General features: G+C 39.7%; 1 protein-coding gene across 1 annotated transcript in view; it reads left to right on the forward strand.

The window, feature by feature from the left end:
* Window positions 1-5841: 5841 nt before the first annotated feature.
* HECW1 (HECT, C2 and WW domain containing E3 ubiquitin protein ligase 1) overlaps window positions 5842-15903 on the forward strand; it is a 434660-nt gene continuing 424598 nt past the window's right edge. Inside the window, exons 1-2 of the mRNA XM_089917097.1 lie at window positions 5842-5905; window positions 6826-6899. Coding sequence (XP_089773223.1) covers window positions 5842-5905; window positions 6826-6899 — 138 coding nt within the window. The remainder of the gene's footprint in view (window positions 5906-6825; window positions 6900-15903) is intronic.

A 15903-nucleotide genomic window follows, 5' to 3' on the forward strand; every position in this document is an offset into this window, starting at 1 on the left:
AAGAATAGATGGATGGATGACATGAATTTAGACATAAATAATATGCACATATGTCCTTTTAGTTATATCTTGGCTTTATTTATTTATTTATTTTTAAAGAGAAGTAGTAACAACATTTTTTTTTTTTTTTTGGCTGCATTGGGTTTTCGTTGCTGCACGCGGGCTTTCTCTGTTTGCGGCGAGCAGGGGCTACTCTTCGTTGCAGTGTGTGGGCTTCTCATTGCGGTGGCTTCTCTTGTTGTGGAGCATGGGCTCTAGGCACGCGGGCTTCAGTAGTTGTGGCACACAGGCTCAGTAGTTGTGGCTCGCAGGCTATAGAGCGCAGGCTCAGTAGTTGTGGCGCACGGGCTTAGTTGCTCTGCGGCATGTGGGATCTTCCTGGACCAGGGCTCGAACCCGTGTCCCCTGCATTGGCAGGCGGATTCTTAACCACTACACAACCAGGGAAGCCCATTGGCTTTATTTTTTAACATTTGAATCTTTAAATATATGAGCTGTGTTTTTGGTGCATGACATAAAGTAGATATTCTACATTTTTCCAAAATAAATTACTAGTTTATCCTCAATAGGATTTATTTTACACTTTTTAAGTAATTTTTCCTTGGCCTTTGAATCTTGAGATATTGATTGATTGGATTATGGGTTAAGCTGTGTGAACTCAATCTAATCTCCTTTTTTCTTATATCTTAATGAACAATTTCTAGATGCAATGGCTGTGTGTCTTCCTGCTGCGAGTGTCCCTCGTGTTGCGTTAGCTGCTTGTGAGCTCTTTCAGTTGACTCCTCTGGAAATCCCCTTAATGGAAAAGTCTATTCTAATTTATTGCCGCAGAAGATAACTTCAAACTCTCCACTGCCCAAGCATTATCAGGGTGTGGTTGTGAGAAACAGGGCACATAAAACATTTCCTGAAAGATCTATGGTCTACCCAACACTTTTTATTCTCCAGGTTACCCCAAGGGCAGAAAAGAGCAAAAGAAAACTAAGTAGATGTGGACCTTAGGTCTACTGATTTTTGTCCTTTGTAGACTTGCTCTTGTGTTGATTTTTGTCCCATCCTTGCACTGTGGGCTGCTGTGAGAACTAGCCACACCGAAACACACTTGGATTTATCATTTGGGGACTTTAGGAAGGAAGATGGGGTCCTCTCCATCACTCTGTATCTCCTTCCTGCTGGCCTCTGGAAGAATTCTTGCCGGCTTGTGGTCCAGCAGAAACTTTCCCAGGGTGGTTGGTGATTTGTTTTTTATCTTATGGTCAGTTTCCTCAATCACACGGTATGTTCCTCTATGGTTTGGCTGATAGGAAACTGAGAGCCACATCTGTGGTCCATTTACAGCAAAATATTTGCCTCTGACTGAATTTTACCATCCTGCTTCTAATGTTTGGATTGTCCTTATTTGCTTTTCCATTCACTTTTTTAAAAAAATATTTTTTTATCTCTGGCTGCATCAGGTCCTAGTTATAGCACGTGGGATCTTCCACTGTGGTGCGCAGGCTTCTCTCTAGTTGTGGCATGCAGGCTCTAGAGCACATGGGCTCTGTAGCTGCAGCAAGGAGGCTTAGCTGCCCCGTGGCATGTGGGATCTTAGTTCCCCGACCAGGGATCAAACTTTCGTCCCCTGCGTTGGAAGGCGGATTCTTCACCACTGGACCACAAGGGAGGTCCCTCCATTCGATTTTTTATAATGTTGGATTTAGGGTTTCTCTAACTCAGCACCATTGACATCGTGGGCCAGATAATCCTTTCTTGTGGGGATCTGCCCCTACGCTTTGTAGGATGTTTAGCAGCATCCCTGGCCTCTGCCCACTAGTAGCAACCCCACTCACTCCCAGTTGTAACAAGTAAAAATTTCTCCAGACGTTTCCGAATGTTTCCCGGAGAGCAAGATAGCCCCTTGGTTGAGAACCATTGGATTATATGTATTTATGTCATCACTAAAATATTTTTGGCTATAAGGCAATGTACAAAATGTTAAATTAATAAATAATGAAATAAGCATTAAACAGGTGAAAAAAAGCAGGGAATGGTGTATTTACATATGGACCTAGAAATTAGAGGCTTATTATTATTTTTTTTAACATCTTTATTGGGGTATAATTGCTTTACAATGGTGTGTTAGTTTCTGCTTTATAACAAAATGAATCAGTTATACATATACATATGTCCCCATATCTCTTCCCTCTTGCATCTCCCTCCCTCCCACCCTCCCTATCCCACCACTCCAGGCGGTCACAAAGCACCGAGCCAATATCCCTGTGCCATGCGGCTGCTTCCCACTAGCTATCTACCTTACATTTGGTAGTAGTATATACAAGTCCATGCCTCTCTCTCGCCCTGTCACAGCTCACCCTTCCCCCTCCCCATATCCTCAAGTCCGTTCTCCAGTAGGTCTGTGTGTTTATTCCCGTCTTACCCCTAGGTTCTTCATGACATTTTTTTTTCTTAAATTCCATGTATATGTGTTAGCATACGGTATTTGTCTTTTTCTTTCTGACTTACTTCACTCTGTATGACAGACTCTAGGTCTATCCACCTCATTACAAATAGCTCAATTTCGTTTCTTTTTATGGCTGAGTAATATTCCATTGTATATATGTGCCACATCTTCTTTATCCATTCATCCGATGATGGGCACTTAGGTTGTTTCCATCTCTGGGCTATTGTAAATAGAGCTGCAATGAACATTTTGGTACATGACTCTTTTTGAATTTTGGTTTTCTCAGGGTATATGCCCAGTAGTGGGATTGCTGGGTCATATAGTAGTTCTATTTGTAGTTTTTTAAGGAACCTCCATACTGTTCTCCATAGTGGCTGAACCAATTCACATTCCCACCAGCAGTGCAAGAGTGTTCCCTTTTCTCCACACCCTCTCCAGCATTTATTGTTTCTAGATTTTTTGATGATGGCCATTCTGACTGGTGTGAGATGATATCTCATTGTAGTTTTGATTTGCATTTCTCTAATGATTAATGATGTTGAGCATTCTTTCATGTGTTTGTTGGCAGTCTGTATATCTTCTTTGGAGAAATGTCTATTTAGGTCTTCTGCCCATTTTTGGATTGGGTTGTTTGTTTTTTTGTTATTGAGCTGCATGAGCTGCTTGTAAATTTTGGAGATTAATCCTTTGTCAGTTGCTTCATTTGCAAATATTTTCTCCCATTCTGAGGGTTGTCTTTTGGTCTTGTTTATGGTTTCCTTTGCTGTGCAAAAGCTTTTAAGTTTCATTAGGTCCCATTTGTTTATTTTTGTTTTTATTTCCATTTCTCTAGGAGGTGGGTCAGAAAGGATCTTGCTGTGATTTATGTCATAGAGTGTTCTGCCTATGTTTTCCTCTAAGAGTTTGATAGTTTCTGGTCTTACATTTAGGTCTTTAATCCATTTTGAGCTTATTTTTGTGTATGGTGTTAGGGAGTGATCTAATCTCATACTTTTACATGTACCTGTCCAGTTTTCCCAGCACCACTTATTGAAGAGGCTGTCCTTTCTCCACTGTACATTCCTGCCACCTTTATCAAAGATAAGGTGACCATATGTGCATGGATTTATCTCTGGGCTTTCTATCCTGTTCCATTGATCTATCTTTCTGTTTTTGTGCCAGTACCATACTGTCTTGATTACTGTAGCTTTGTAGTATAGTCTGAAGTCTGGCCCCAGCATCATTGCAACAGTTCCGAATCCCTGGGGGTATATTCACCTGGTGGTTCCAGAGCAGAATTTGGCGCCATGTTTTTAAGGAGAGAAGCTTCTGAAGCAGAGAAATAGGAGCAGTGTAATGGACAAGCTCCTCTGGGTACAGCCATTCCACTCGTTTACAAACCAGGAAGACAAGTGGGGCAGATCAGCAGCCCTCAGTAGCAGGGCACTGGCCAAGCCCCACGTCCACACACTGTGGGGAAAATCCAAGGCAGAGAACATGAGTTGGTCATAGAGATTATCAAATTGGGACGCAGAACTGGGATATTTGGCACTCTGTGGTCAGGGGCCTTATTGCTTCTAACAACTATTTGAAGGCTGCTTTATGTGCTAGTAGAATGGTGTACCCCTTGAGGGACTTGCCTCTGGACAGGAGTAGGTCATGGAAATTTGGTACTTTTAAAATTTTCTGTGAAAGACTATTTAGGTTGTCTATCATCCAAAGAAATCTTTAGTAAGCTCTCAAAGCCAGGGCTCCAGAATCATAGGTAGTGCCCAGGTGAGCATTTTAACGTGCCTGTTCTGATTTTTCTTATGGTAATGAAGACTTAATCATGTGGTAATGTGGTGTGGGTGTGTGTTTTAACAACACTTCAGGCTAAGAGAGCTTTCATCAGAGTAAATAATTGAGCTTTACACAATTTCTGCCTGTTGAAATAGTGACAGTGCAATTTTGCCCTTTTCTTGAAGAAACATGATTTCACTTGGCTTTCAGGCACATTCCGTTGCAATAGAAACACAATGTAGTTTTCCTTTTGTTATCACAGAACAGCTGGAATGAAGGTGTAGAGAAACATTTAAAGGTGCTTTTAAAAGCAGGGCTGGAAAACTCAGTTTCACATTCTGTGTGATTTGGATGTCTGGAACTTGCTGACACCTATCTGTGGACTTTTTTGTATCAAGGGTAAGCAAAGAGTTGTCCAGGAAACAGCTGTTCAGTTTCTTTAGTTTAAAATCAGGTCGTGTCTTTATTTTATATTTTTTTGTTGTTAGAAAGCGATTGGTGACCTTCCACCTCCCAACTCCAGGGTTCTCCAGTGATGGGTGGTCCTTGATGGTGCTGTATCAGGATTCAAATATTAGGAGAATTTGGATTGAGAAGGGACCAGCCACTGGCAACAGTAATTTTGCCAAAATGGTGTTTTGGTGAATTGCACAGTCTTGTTTAGTTTTCAGTCTTCCCTATTTGACAGCAAGCATTGTTTTGCTGCACTCTACATTTCTATAACTAGCCCTGTGCCAGATGCGTTATAGGTGTTTAATACATATTTGGGTCAATTTGTATTTAGTGATATGGACAGTATGCAGAGGTTGTTCCCGAGGCATAGCGATCGTATTCATAATAGCTGTTCCCGATTCTTAGGAATCTATTTTGTATCATATGGCAGTTTGCTCCCTAGAAATGGACTCTGAGATGGAATCCGGTGTTCAGGATGCTTAGTGTGCCTCTGGAGCTGAAGTGGTCGTCAGAGTTATAATGTGGGACCAGAATGACTGGGCCTTGCTATTCCTGTCTTTGGATACGGGTCACCCCTGGAAGGGCCTGACCTTGGGTGAGGCAGCTCTCTACCACCGAGGCAGACCCTGAAAGGGCTGAAGACACAGCTGAAGGCGTGTATGGATAGCACTCCCAACAGCTGGGCCACATCTGCATGCACATCTGGGTCTGTCAGGTGCCGGCTTACTCCACCAGGTGCTTTCCACATGTTATCTCTTGTCTTCACTGTTATCCTTAATGTAATTTAATATTTCCATCGATTTACAGATACAGAAACTGAAGTTCAGAGAGGTTGACTAGCTTGCCTAAGAATGAATAGATAGGTAGATAGATAGGTAGGCAGATAGATACAACAGTGTTAAGTATTTAAATTCTGCTCCGAGCTCAAAGCCTGAGTGCTCTGGATTTCTTTTGGGAACGGGTCAGCCAAGTTAGAAGAGGAGCATGAATTGGGAGTCACGAGACGGAGTGTTGGCTGCCCCTGCCACTCATTCCAAGTGTGACCTCAATTATCAAGTCCATTAATGTGGAGCTAAAATGAGCTTTGAAGCACATGAATCACTCAAGAATCTTGTTAAAATGCAGAGTCTGTTCCAGTAGGTCTCGGTGGGGCCTGAGATTCTGCATTTCTAACAAGTGCTCCGGTGATGCCAAAGCTGCTGGCATCTGAGATCTCAGAAGACCTTAAGTCTCCTCCAGCTCTGAAACTCAGTGGGTCTCAAACATTTAGGGACAGCTGTTCCTTACAGAAGAATTCCAGTCAGTAAATATAGAAGAAAAAAAGGAAAGCGAATATCACCGAGCATCCCTATAATAATTGTTTCGGGTAGGATCTGTGGATGGATGCTAAAATTAGAGGGTGAAAGTTTGAGGAGGAACATGATATTTGTATACTATCAATGCATCTCTCACCAAGGATTTACTGATTACAGAGGGAAAAGAATAAGTTTATAGCAGACATCACCTTAACCAAGTGATCAAAGTTGATATCACCACTAGTAAAACATGCTGACCTCCCCATAGGATGCACTGAGAGGAATGCATCACTAACAGGCATACTTGTGCAAAACACACAACCTCGATCTAATCATGAGAAAATATCAGACCCAAAAAGAGGGGTATCCTACAAGACAACTGACAAGAGTTCTGTAAAAGTGTCAAAGTCATGAAAGACAAGGGAAGACAGACGGGAGAATTGTTACAGATTACAGGAGGCCGAGGAGACATGACAAATACACTGGGGGAGGGGGGCCTCAGATTGGATCTTGGAACAGAAAAAGGACAGTAAAACGTGCAAATGAAGTCTCTAGTTTATAGTATTGCACAAATACTTAGTTTTGACAAATGCATCATGGTAATAGTGTAAGATGTTAGCAGTAGGGGATACTTGGTAGGAGATAAACTGGAACTCTGTTCTATTTTTGCAACTTTTCTGTGTGCCTAAATTATTTAAAAATAAGAAGTAAAAAAACCACAAATCTATGGATATACTCTTTAAAACTTTTTTCAGACATTTTTATATACGAAAATGCTCATACAGTAGATTTGTTTAGACTTCAGATTTCTTTATCATATCACTTGCAAATGATGATTTTGCCCTTAATTTTTTATTTATACTCTTTTTCCCCCAGAAAAGCTAGAACTCAAACAATTCGAAACCACCGTGTCGATCTTAGATCCCTTGGTAGCTTTACTGACTCTGGAGGTCAGTCAAAAATAACAGCAAACATCTATTGTGTTTACTGCAAACTAGGCACTGTGCTAAACGCCTCAAATGCCTTATCTCATTATTCTTCTCAATAACCCTATTATTATCTTGAATTTACAGAAAAGGAAATATTTAGAGAAGTAAAATAGCTTGCTCAAGTTCACGTAGTAATTTTTTTTTTTTTTTTTGGTGATACGCGGGCCTCTCACTGTCGTGGCCTCTCTCGTTGCGGAGCGCAGGCTCAGCGGCCATGGCTCACGGTCCCAGCCGCTCTGCGGCATGTGGGATCTTCCTGGACCGGGGCACGAACCCGTGTCCCCTGCATCGGCAGGCGGACTCTCAACCACTGCGCCACCAGAGAAGCCCTCATGTAGTAATTTTTTAAGCCAGGATTTGAACCAAGCTTATCTTAGTCCAGGACCTAAGCTTTTAGTTACATGTCTGCTTAATAATATTTACAATTGATTTCAGATATATTTATTTTTAACATGGGAGGGTAGCGTCACTGAACCACCATTTTAAAGATGAGAGCAGAATGACCAAGAAGTCAATCAGCGGCTTTTTGATCCTCAGACCAGTACAGGCCAAGCAGGGAGTCCAGAGAAGATGGGTGTCCTGGGCAACCCTGCAAACTCCTGCCCTTGAGCCACTGAGGTTGGGAGGGTGGGGTGGGAGAAGAAGGACTTTGATAGTTGTCCCTGAGCATCCCCCATGGGCAGCTGTAGTCTCACCCCCAGCATTACTTGGTGGCTGCCTGGCTAGTTACATGGACATGGGCCTGGGCCCTGGCTGGCTCTCACCTGGGTAGAAGACAGGAGGTCTCCACTGACTCTGCACTTGCACAGTAAATACAGAGAGGGACTTCCCTGGTGGCCCAGTGGTTAAGACTCCATGCTTCCACTGCAGGGGGTTCAGGTTGCATCCCTGGTCGGGGAACTAAGATCCCACATGCCGCAGGGCACGTCCAAAAAATTTAAAAATAAATAAATACAGAGAAAAGAGAAAGAAAAATTGGTTCTTGGTCTCTTCCCAGACTTCCTCTGGGTACCTGCAGCTCTGACTGCACAGATGAACCTGTGGTCCCAATCAGAGGCTAGGAGAGCCAGTGGGGTTGAGGGGCCGAAAAGACCTCAGCAATTTGGACAGAATCCCTAACTCAGCACAGCAACCTATGTCTTTTCACCTCCAGGTGACACTCAGGGAGGATAACAACATTTATCTCAGATTATTTTGGGGTTTACGTGACAAACTTTATATTATTTAGCACTGTGCTTGGCACAGAGAAAGATTGATTTACACTTTCCTTTGATAAACATGGGCAAACAATAAGGAATCTTTTTTAAACTGGAAGTTTTTTTTTTTAACTTTTTATTTTATGTTGGAGTAAAGTAGCAGGGCAAATTGGTGGAGATGTTGATTGTTCAGAGAAGATGCATTAAATAGAATTAATCTAAACAGAAGAGACATTTAAATACACCCCAATTACCAACCTCGAGGAAAGCTGAGGGGGATATTGTGCTAAAAAAGTAGACTGCTATGAAAAAGGAAATTGAAAATTTGATTGCTGGAAAAGTCCCACCAATATTGGCAACAAATACCAATTAAACACTGCTAAAAATTGAAATGGGGATTTAGAAACTATTTTGAGGAACATTCACAGAACATAGAGTGAAAATATAAATAAGTAGGAATTATAAAAGGTAAGTGAGAGGATAGATTTAGTGTATCTAACATATGTTTATTCCCCTCATCCACTCTAACATGGAGCAGATGGGGAAGTAGTAATATTTAAAGATATATAAAAGAAAATTTATCTGTGCTAAAGAAAGATTTGAGGTTTCTGGTGAAAAAATCCTCCCAAGCCTATATAAGGTATTGAAAAAGACAGACAACATATACATATCCTAACAATATGTTTTAATTTCACGGGTAAAGAGAAAAATTCTATCACCATTTAAATTTTTTAAAAATGGAGGAGGCCAGTAGTGTCGTCAGATAGCTCATTTGCCACGCTGCCTGCTGACAAAGGAACAAGATCCGTCAGGATTGTGGACCTAGAGTACTTCTTAGAGACAAGCCAGTACTTGTACAGCACAAAAGAAATACACCTTGTGACATGTCAATTCTTAGGAAATAGTCTATCAGTGCATTATTTCTGGAAAAAATGTTCATTAAAATCCATTGGAATATAGAACCAATGAAAGGGGAAGTGCGTGCAGGAAATAGGTATAAGCACTGAAACTGGTAATCTCATAGGTAAGCCAAAATATGTTTTGAAATGTGTGGAACTTTAATATAACTATGAACAAGAAAATCCTTCAATAAGACACATAAATTAACATCATAATAACAATCTGGAACTGAGGCACCATATGAATTTTTAAAAAAATTACATGGTGGAGAGGCGAATCTTTCATTTTTAATTTTCGAGAGCTTTATTTACTGTACTGTTATTTTTACAGACTCTGTTCTTTTAATAAAGATTTAATTATTATTTATTTATATATTTGTTCTTCTTTCATGGACCAACTCTCTCATATAAAGGCATACCATTACTTTTTTTGTTGTTGTCGTTAGTTTTCTTCTGCTCCTTGGTGTTTGTTTCTTCCAAATTCTTTTAACATGCCTATTTGTTTTCATCTCTGTATTTCCTGTTAGAAGCTTGCTTAAACTATCTGGTCATCCTTGGTTATCTGGTCATATTTAAGAATGAGACAGTCTATCAGTTGGTGGACCTCACTTTTGGAAGAGCCCGCTAATCCTAACATCTGTAGGTATTTCCCTCGGGCTCGTCATTTTCTCCTGGAGAAGCAGCCTCCAGACTTCTTCCTGTGGGTCAGAGCTTGATTGCCAGAGTTCTGGGAGCTGGGACAGGCAGAGGTCAGCATCCTTTAGTTCAGTAATGTACCTCTCCCCTCTTCTGTGCCTGGTGCCTCAAAAACTGGAGGTTCTTTTCAAAAATTTCCTCTGAAAATAAGCTTTCTATTTATTGCTGTGGTGGGGAAGAGGCCAGCTAACTCTATATACACTTTCTCCTATTATTGGCCCCCTCTTCTCTCCCTTTCTGTTCTGGAACTTTCTTTGATTTTGTGACGTGAATTGGCTTGTTTCCTACTGACTGCCCTTTCTTTGGGCTAGTTCTTTGCTCTCTGCATTTTATTTTTTAAATCACTTATACCCCCACCATCCAGTGTTCAAAAAAATATGTGGATTATCTCATTCATTGTCGTTATCTCTTGTATTGTTCCTGTGGCTTTATGGCTTTTAAAGTCTTCTACTGCTTTCTCATCAGCTTGGAAGGAGGGGGCAGAGCTAAGATAGTGCATTGATTCCCTGTTTATGCATATTGATGAACTTAGGAGTAACATTTCCGCAAAACTATCCCCCTCCAAAAGAAAGTCCCATTGGGATTTTGATTGATATTACATTAAATCTGTATGTTATTTTGAGAAAATAAAAAGGTTTCTTTTTACTATCCAGTTTTCCCATCTGGGAACATTGATGAATCTATATTCAGTTCGAGCACCCTCTGGAGTATCTTGCAGTTTCCTCTGTATGGGTCGTGCTGATCAAAGGATGGTGGGGACTGAAGAGACTTTGAAGAGGCTTTGAAGAAGGACAAAGGTTCCTAGCCTGACTCTGCTGAGAGCTGTGTCATCTGACAGTTTACTCAATTGTCCTGACCTCATTTTCCACTGGTCCCAGTGGGACATAACAGCCACCTGGTGGAGTTGTGAGAATTAGGAGGAGTCTGTGTAAAAAGCATACAGAATTGAGATAAAAGTAATAGTTCTTATTTTTTTTTCTTTCTCTTTTACAGGTTGGTCTCATTTCTCCATGGATGCAGTACTCCCATTTTTTAAAAAAAATGTTTATTTATTTATTTTCTTATTAGTCATCCATTTTATGCACATCAGTGTATATATGTCAATTCCAATCTCCCAGTTCACCCCCCCCCCCCGACTCCTGCCATTTTCCCCCTTGGCGTACATACGTTTGTTCTCTACATCTGTGTCTCGATTTCTGCCCTGCAGACCGGTTCATCTGTACCATTTTTCTAGGTTCCACCTATATGTGTTAATATATGATATTTGTTTTTCTCTTTCTGACTTACTTCACTCTATATGACAGTCTCTAGATCCGTCAGCATCTCTACAAATGACCCAATTTTGTTCCTTTTTATGGCTGAGTAATATTCCATTGTATATATGTACCACATCTTCTTTATCCATTCGTCTGTCGATGGGCATTTAGGTTGCTTCCATGACGTGGCTATTGTAAATAGAGCTGCAATGAACATTGGGGTGCATGTGTCTTTTTGAATTATGGTTTTCTCTGGGTATATGCCCAGTAGTGGGATTGCTGGGTCGTATGGTAGTTCTATTTTTAGTTTTTTAAGGAACCTCCATACTGATCTTCATAGTGGCTGTATCAACTTACATTCCCACCAACAGTGCAAGAGGGTTCCCTTTTCTCCACACCCTCTCCAGCATTTCTTGTTTGTAGATTTTCTGATGATGCCCATTCTAACTGGTGTGAGGTGATATCTCATTGTAGTTTTGATTTGCATTTCTCTAATAATTAGTGATGTTTAGCAGCTTTTCATGTGCCTCTTGGCCATCTATATGTCCTCTTAGGAGAAATGTCTGTTTAGGTCTTCTGCCCATTTTTGGATCGGGTTGTTTTCTAATTTTGAGTTGCATGAGCTGTTATATATTTTGGAGCTTAATCCTTTGTCCGATGATTCATTTGCAAATATTTTCTCCCATTCTGGGGGTTGTCTTTTCGTCTTGTTTATGGTTTCCTTTGCTGTGCAAAAGCTTTTAGGTTTCATTATGTTCCATTTGTTTATTTTTGTTTTTATATCCATTACTCTAGGAGGTGGGTCGAAAAATATCTTGCTGTGATTTATATCAAAGAGTGTTCTTCCCATGTTTTCCTCTAAGAGTTTTGTAGTGTCCGGTCTTACATTTTGGTCTTTAATCCATTTTGAATTTATCTTTGTGTATGGTGTTAGGGAGTGTTCCAGTTTCATTCTTTTACATGTAGCTGTCCAGTTTTCCCAGCACCACTTTCTGAAGAGGCTATGTTTTCTCCACTGTATATTCTTGCCTCCTTTATCAAAGATAAGGTGACCGTATGTGCATGGGTTTGTCTCTGGGCTTTCTATCCTCTTCCATTGATCTATCTTTCTGTTTTTGTGCCAGTACCATACTATCTTGATTACTGTAGCTTTGTAGTATAGTCTGAAGTCAGGGAGTCTGATTCCTCCAGCTCTGTTTTTTTCCCTCAAGATTGCTTTGGCTATTCAGGGTCTTTTGCGTCCCCATACAAATTTTAAGATTTTTTGTTCTAGTTCTGTAAAAAATGCCATTGGTAATTTGATAGGGATTACATTGAATCTGTAGATTGCTTTGGGTAGTATAGTCATTTTCACAATGTTGATTCTTCCAATCCAAGAACATGGTATATCTCGCCATCTGTTTTTATCATCTTTAATTTCTTTCATCAGTGTCTTATAGTTTTCTGCATACAGGTCTTTTGTCTCCCTAGGTAAGTTTATTCCTAGGTATTTTATTCTTTTTGTTTCAGTGGTAAATGGGAGTGTTTCCTTAATTTCTCTTTCATATTTTTCTTCATTAGTGTATAGGAATGCAAGATTTCTGTGCATTAATTTTGTATCCTGCAACTTCACCAGATTCATTGATTAGCTCTAGTAGTTTTCTGGTAGCATCTTTAGGATTCTCTATGTATAATTTCATGTCATCTGCAAACAGGGACAGTTCTACTTCTTCTTTTCAAATTTGTATTCCCTTTATTTCTTTTACTTCCCTGATTGCTGTGGCTACGACTTCCAAAACTATGTTGAATAATAGTGGTGAGAGTGGACATCCTTGTCTTTTTCCTGATCTTAGAGGAAATGATTTCAGTTTTTCACCATTGAGAATGATGTTTGCTGTGGGCTTGTCATATATGGCCTTTATTATGTTGAGGTAGGTTCCCTCTATGCCCACTTTCTGAAGAGTTTTTATCATAAATCGGCATTGAATTTTGACAAAAGATTTTTCTGCATCTATTGAGGTGATCATATAGTTTTTATTCTTCAATTTGTTAATATGGTGTATGACATTGATTGATTTGTGTATATTGAAGAATCCTTGCATCCTGGGATAAATCGCACTTGATCATGGTGTATGATCCTTTTAATGTGTTGTTGGATTCTGTTTGCTAGTATTTTGTTGAGGATTTTTGCATCTATATTCATCAGTGATATTGGTCTGTAATTTTCTTTTTTTGTAGTATCTTTGTCTGGTTTTGGTATCAGGGTGATGGTGGCCTCATAGAATGAGTTTGGGAGTGTTCCTTCCTCTGAAATTTTTTGGAAGAGTTTGAGAAGGATGGGTGTTAGCTCTTCTCTAAATGTTTGATAGAATTCACCTGTGAAACCATCTGGTCCTGAACTTTTGGTTGTTGGAAGATTTTTAATCACAGTTTCAATTTCATTACTTGTGACTGGTCTGTTCATATTTTCTGTTTCTTCCTGGTTCAGTCTTGGAAGGTTATACCTTTCTAAGAATTTGTCCATTTCTTCCAGGTTGTCCATTTTATTGGCATAGAGTTGCTTGTAGTAGTCTCTTAGGATGCTTTGTATTTCTGTGGTGTCTCTTGTAACGTCTCCTTTTTCATTTCTAATTTTATTGGTTTGAGTCCTCTCCCTCTTTTTCTTGATGAGCCTGGCTAATGGTTTATCAATTTTTTTTATCTTCTCAAATAACCAGCTTTTAGTTTTATTGATCTTTGCTATTGTTTTCTTTGTTTCTATTTCATTTATTTCTGCTCTGATCTTGATGATTTCTTTCCTTCTGCTAACTTTGGGTTTTGTCTGTTCTTCTTTCTCTAGTTCCTTTAGGTGTAACATTAGATTGTTTGAGATTTTTATTGTTTCTTGAGGTAAGCCTGTATTGCTATAAACTTCCCTCTTAGAACTGCTTTTGCCATGTCCCATAGGTTTTGGGTCGTTGTGTTTTCATTGTCATTTGTCTCTTGGTATGTTTTTATTTCCTCTTTGATTTCTTCAGTGATCTCTTTGGTATTTAGTAACTTATTGTTTAGCCTCCATGTGTTTGTGTTTTTTATGTTTTTTTCCCTGTAATTGATTTCTAATCTTATAGCATTGTGGTCAGAAAAGATGCTTGATATGATTTCAATTTTCTTAAATTTACTGAGGCTTGATTTGTGACCCAAGACGTGATCTATCCTGGAGAATGATCTGTGTGCACTTGAGAAGAAAGTGTGATGTGATGTTTTTGGGTGGAATGTCCTATAAATATCAATTAAATCTATCTGGTCTATTGTGTCATTTAAAGCTTGTGTTTCCTTATTAATTTTCTTTTTGGATGATGTGTCCATTGGTGTAAGCAAGGTGTTAAAGGCCCCCACTATTATTGTGTTACCATCAATTTCCTCTTTTAGAGCTGTTAGCAGTTGCCTTATGTATTGAGGTCCTTCTGTTTTGGGTGCATATATATTTATAATTGTTATATCTTCTTCTTGGATTGATCCCTTGATGATTATATAATGTCCTTCCTTGCCTCTTGTAACATTCTTTATTTTAAAGTCTATTTTACCTGAGATGAGTATTGCTACTTCAGCTTTCTTTTGATTTCCATTTGCATGGAATATCTTTTTCGATCCCCTCACTTTCAGTCTGTATGTGTCCCTAGGTCTGAAGTGGGTCTCTTGTAGACAGCATATATATGGGTCTTGTTTTTGTATCCATTCAGAAAGCCTGTGTCTTTTGGTTGGAGCATTTAATCCATTCACGTTTAAGGTAATTATTGATATGTATGTTCCTATTACCATTTTCTTATTGTTTTGGGTTTGTTTTCGTAGGTCCTTTTCTTCTCTTGTGTTTCCCACTTAGAGAAGTTCCTTTAGCATTTGTTGTATAGCTGGTTTTGTGGTGCTGAATTCTCTTAGCTTTTGCTTGTCTGTGAAGCTTTTGATTTCTCCATTGAATCTGAATGAGATCCTTGCCGGGTAGAGTAATCTTGGTTGTAGTTTCTTCCCTTTCATCACTTTAAGTATATCGTGCCACTCCCTTCTGGCTTGTAGAGTTTCTGTTGAGAAATCAGCTGTTAAGCTTATGGGAGTTCCTTTGTATGTTATTTGTCTTTTTTCCCTTGCTGCTTTCAATTTTTCTTTGTCTTTAATTTTTGCCAATTTTATTACTATGTGTCTCAGCATGTTTCTCCTTGGGTTTATCCTGTATGGAACTCTGCGCTTCCTGGACTTGGGTGGCTATTTCCTTTCCCATGTTAGGGAAGTTTTCGACTATAATCTCTTCAAATATTTTCTCTGGTCCTTTCTCTCTCTCTACTCCTTCTGGGACACCTGTAATGCAAATGTTGTTGCGTTTAATGTTGTCCCAGAGGCCTCTTAGGCTGTCTTCATTTCTTTTCATTCTCTTTTCTTTATTCTGTTCCACAGAGTGAACTCCACCATCCTGTCTTCCAGGTCACTTATCCATTCTTCTGCCTCAGTCATTCTGCTATTGATTCCTTCTAGTGTAGTTTTCATTTCAATTATTGTATTGTTCATCCATGTTTGTTTGCTCTTTAATTCTTCTAGATCTTTGTTAAACATTTCTTTCATCTTCTCGATCTTTGCCTCCATTCTTTTTCCAAGGTCCTGGATCATCTTCACTGTCATTATTCTGAATTCTTTTTCTGGAAGATTGCCTATCTCCATTTCATTTAGTTGTTTTTCTGGGGTTTTATCTTGTTCCTTCATCTGGTACGTAGCCCTCTGCCTTTTCATCTTGTCTGTCTTTCTGTGAATGTGGTTTTTGTTCCACAGGCTGCAGGATTGTAGTTCTTCTTGCTTCTGCTGTCTGCCCTCTGGTGGTTGAGGCTATCTAAGAGGCTTGTGGAAGTTTCCTGATGGGAGGCACTGGTAGTGGGTAGAGCTGGCTGTTGCTTTGTTGGGCAGAGCTTAGTAA

This window comes from Delphinapterus leucas, chromosome 9 (genome assembly GCF_059928025.1).
Source record: "Delphinapterus leucas isolate spDelLeu-1000000601 "Yukka" chromosome 9, BTC_Dleu_Yukka2, whole genome shotgun sequence".
In the NCBI taxonomy this organism is placed as follows: Eukaryota; Metazoa; Chordata; class Mammalia; order Artiodactyla; family Monodontidae; genus Delphinapterus; species Delphinapterus leucas.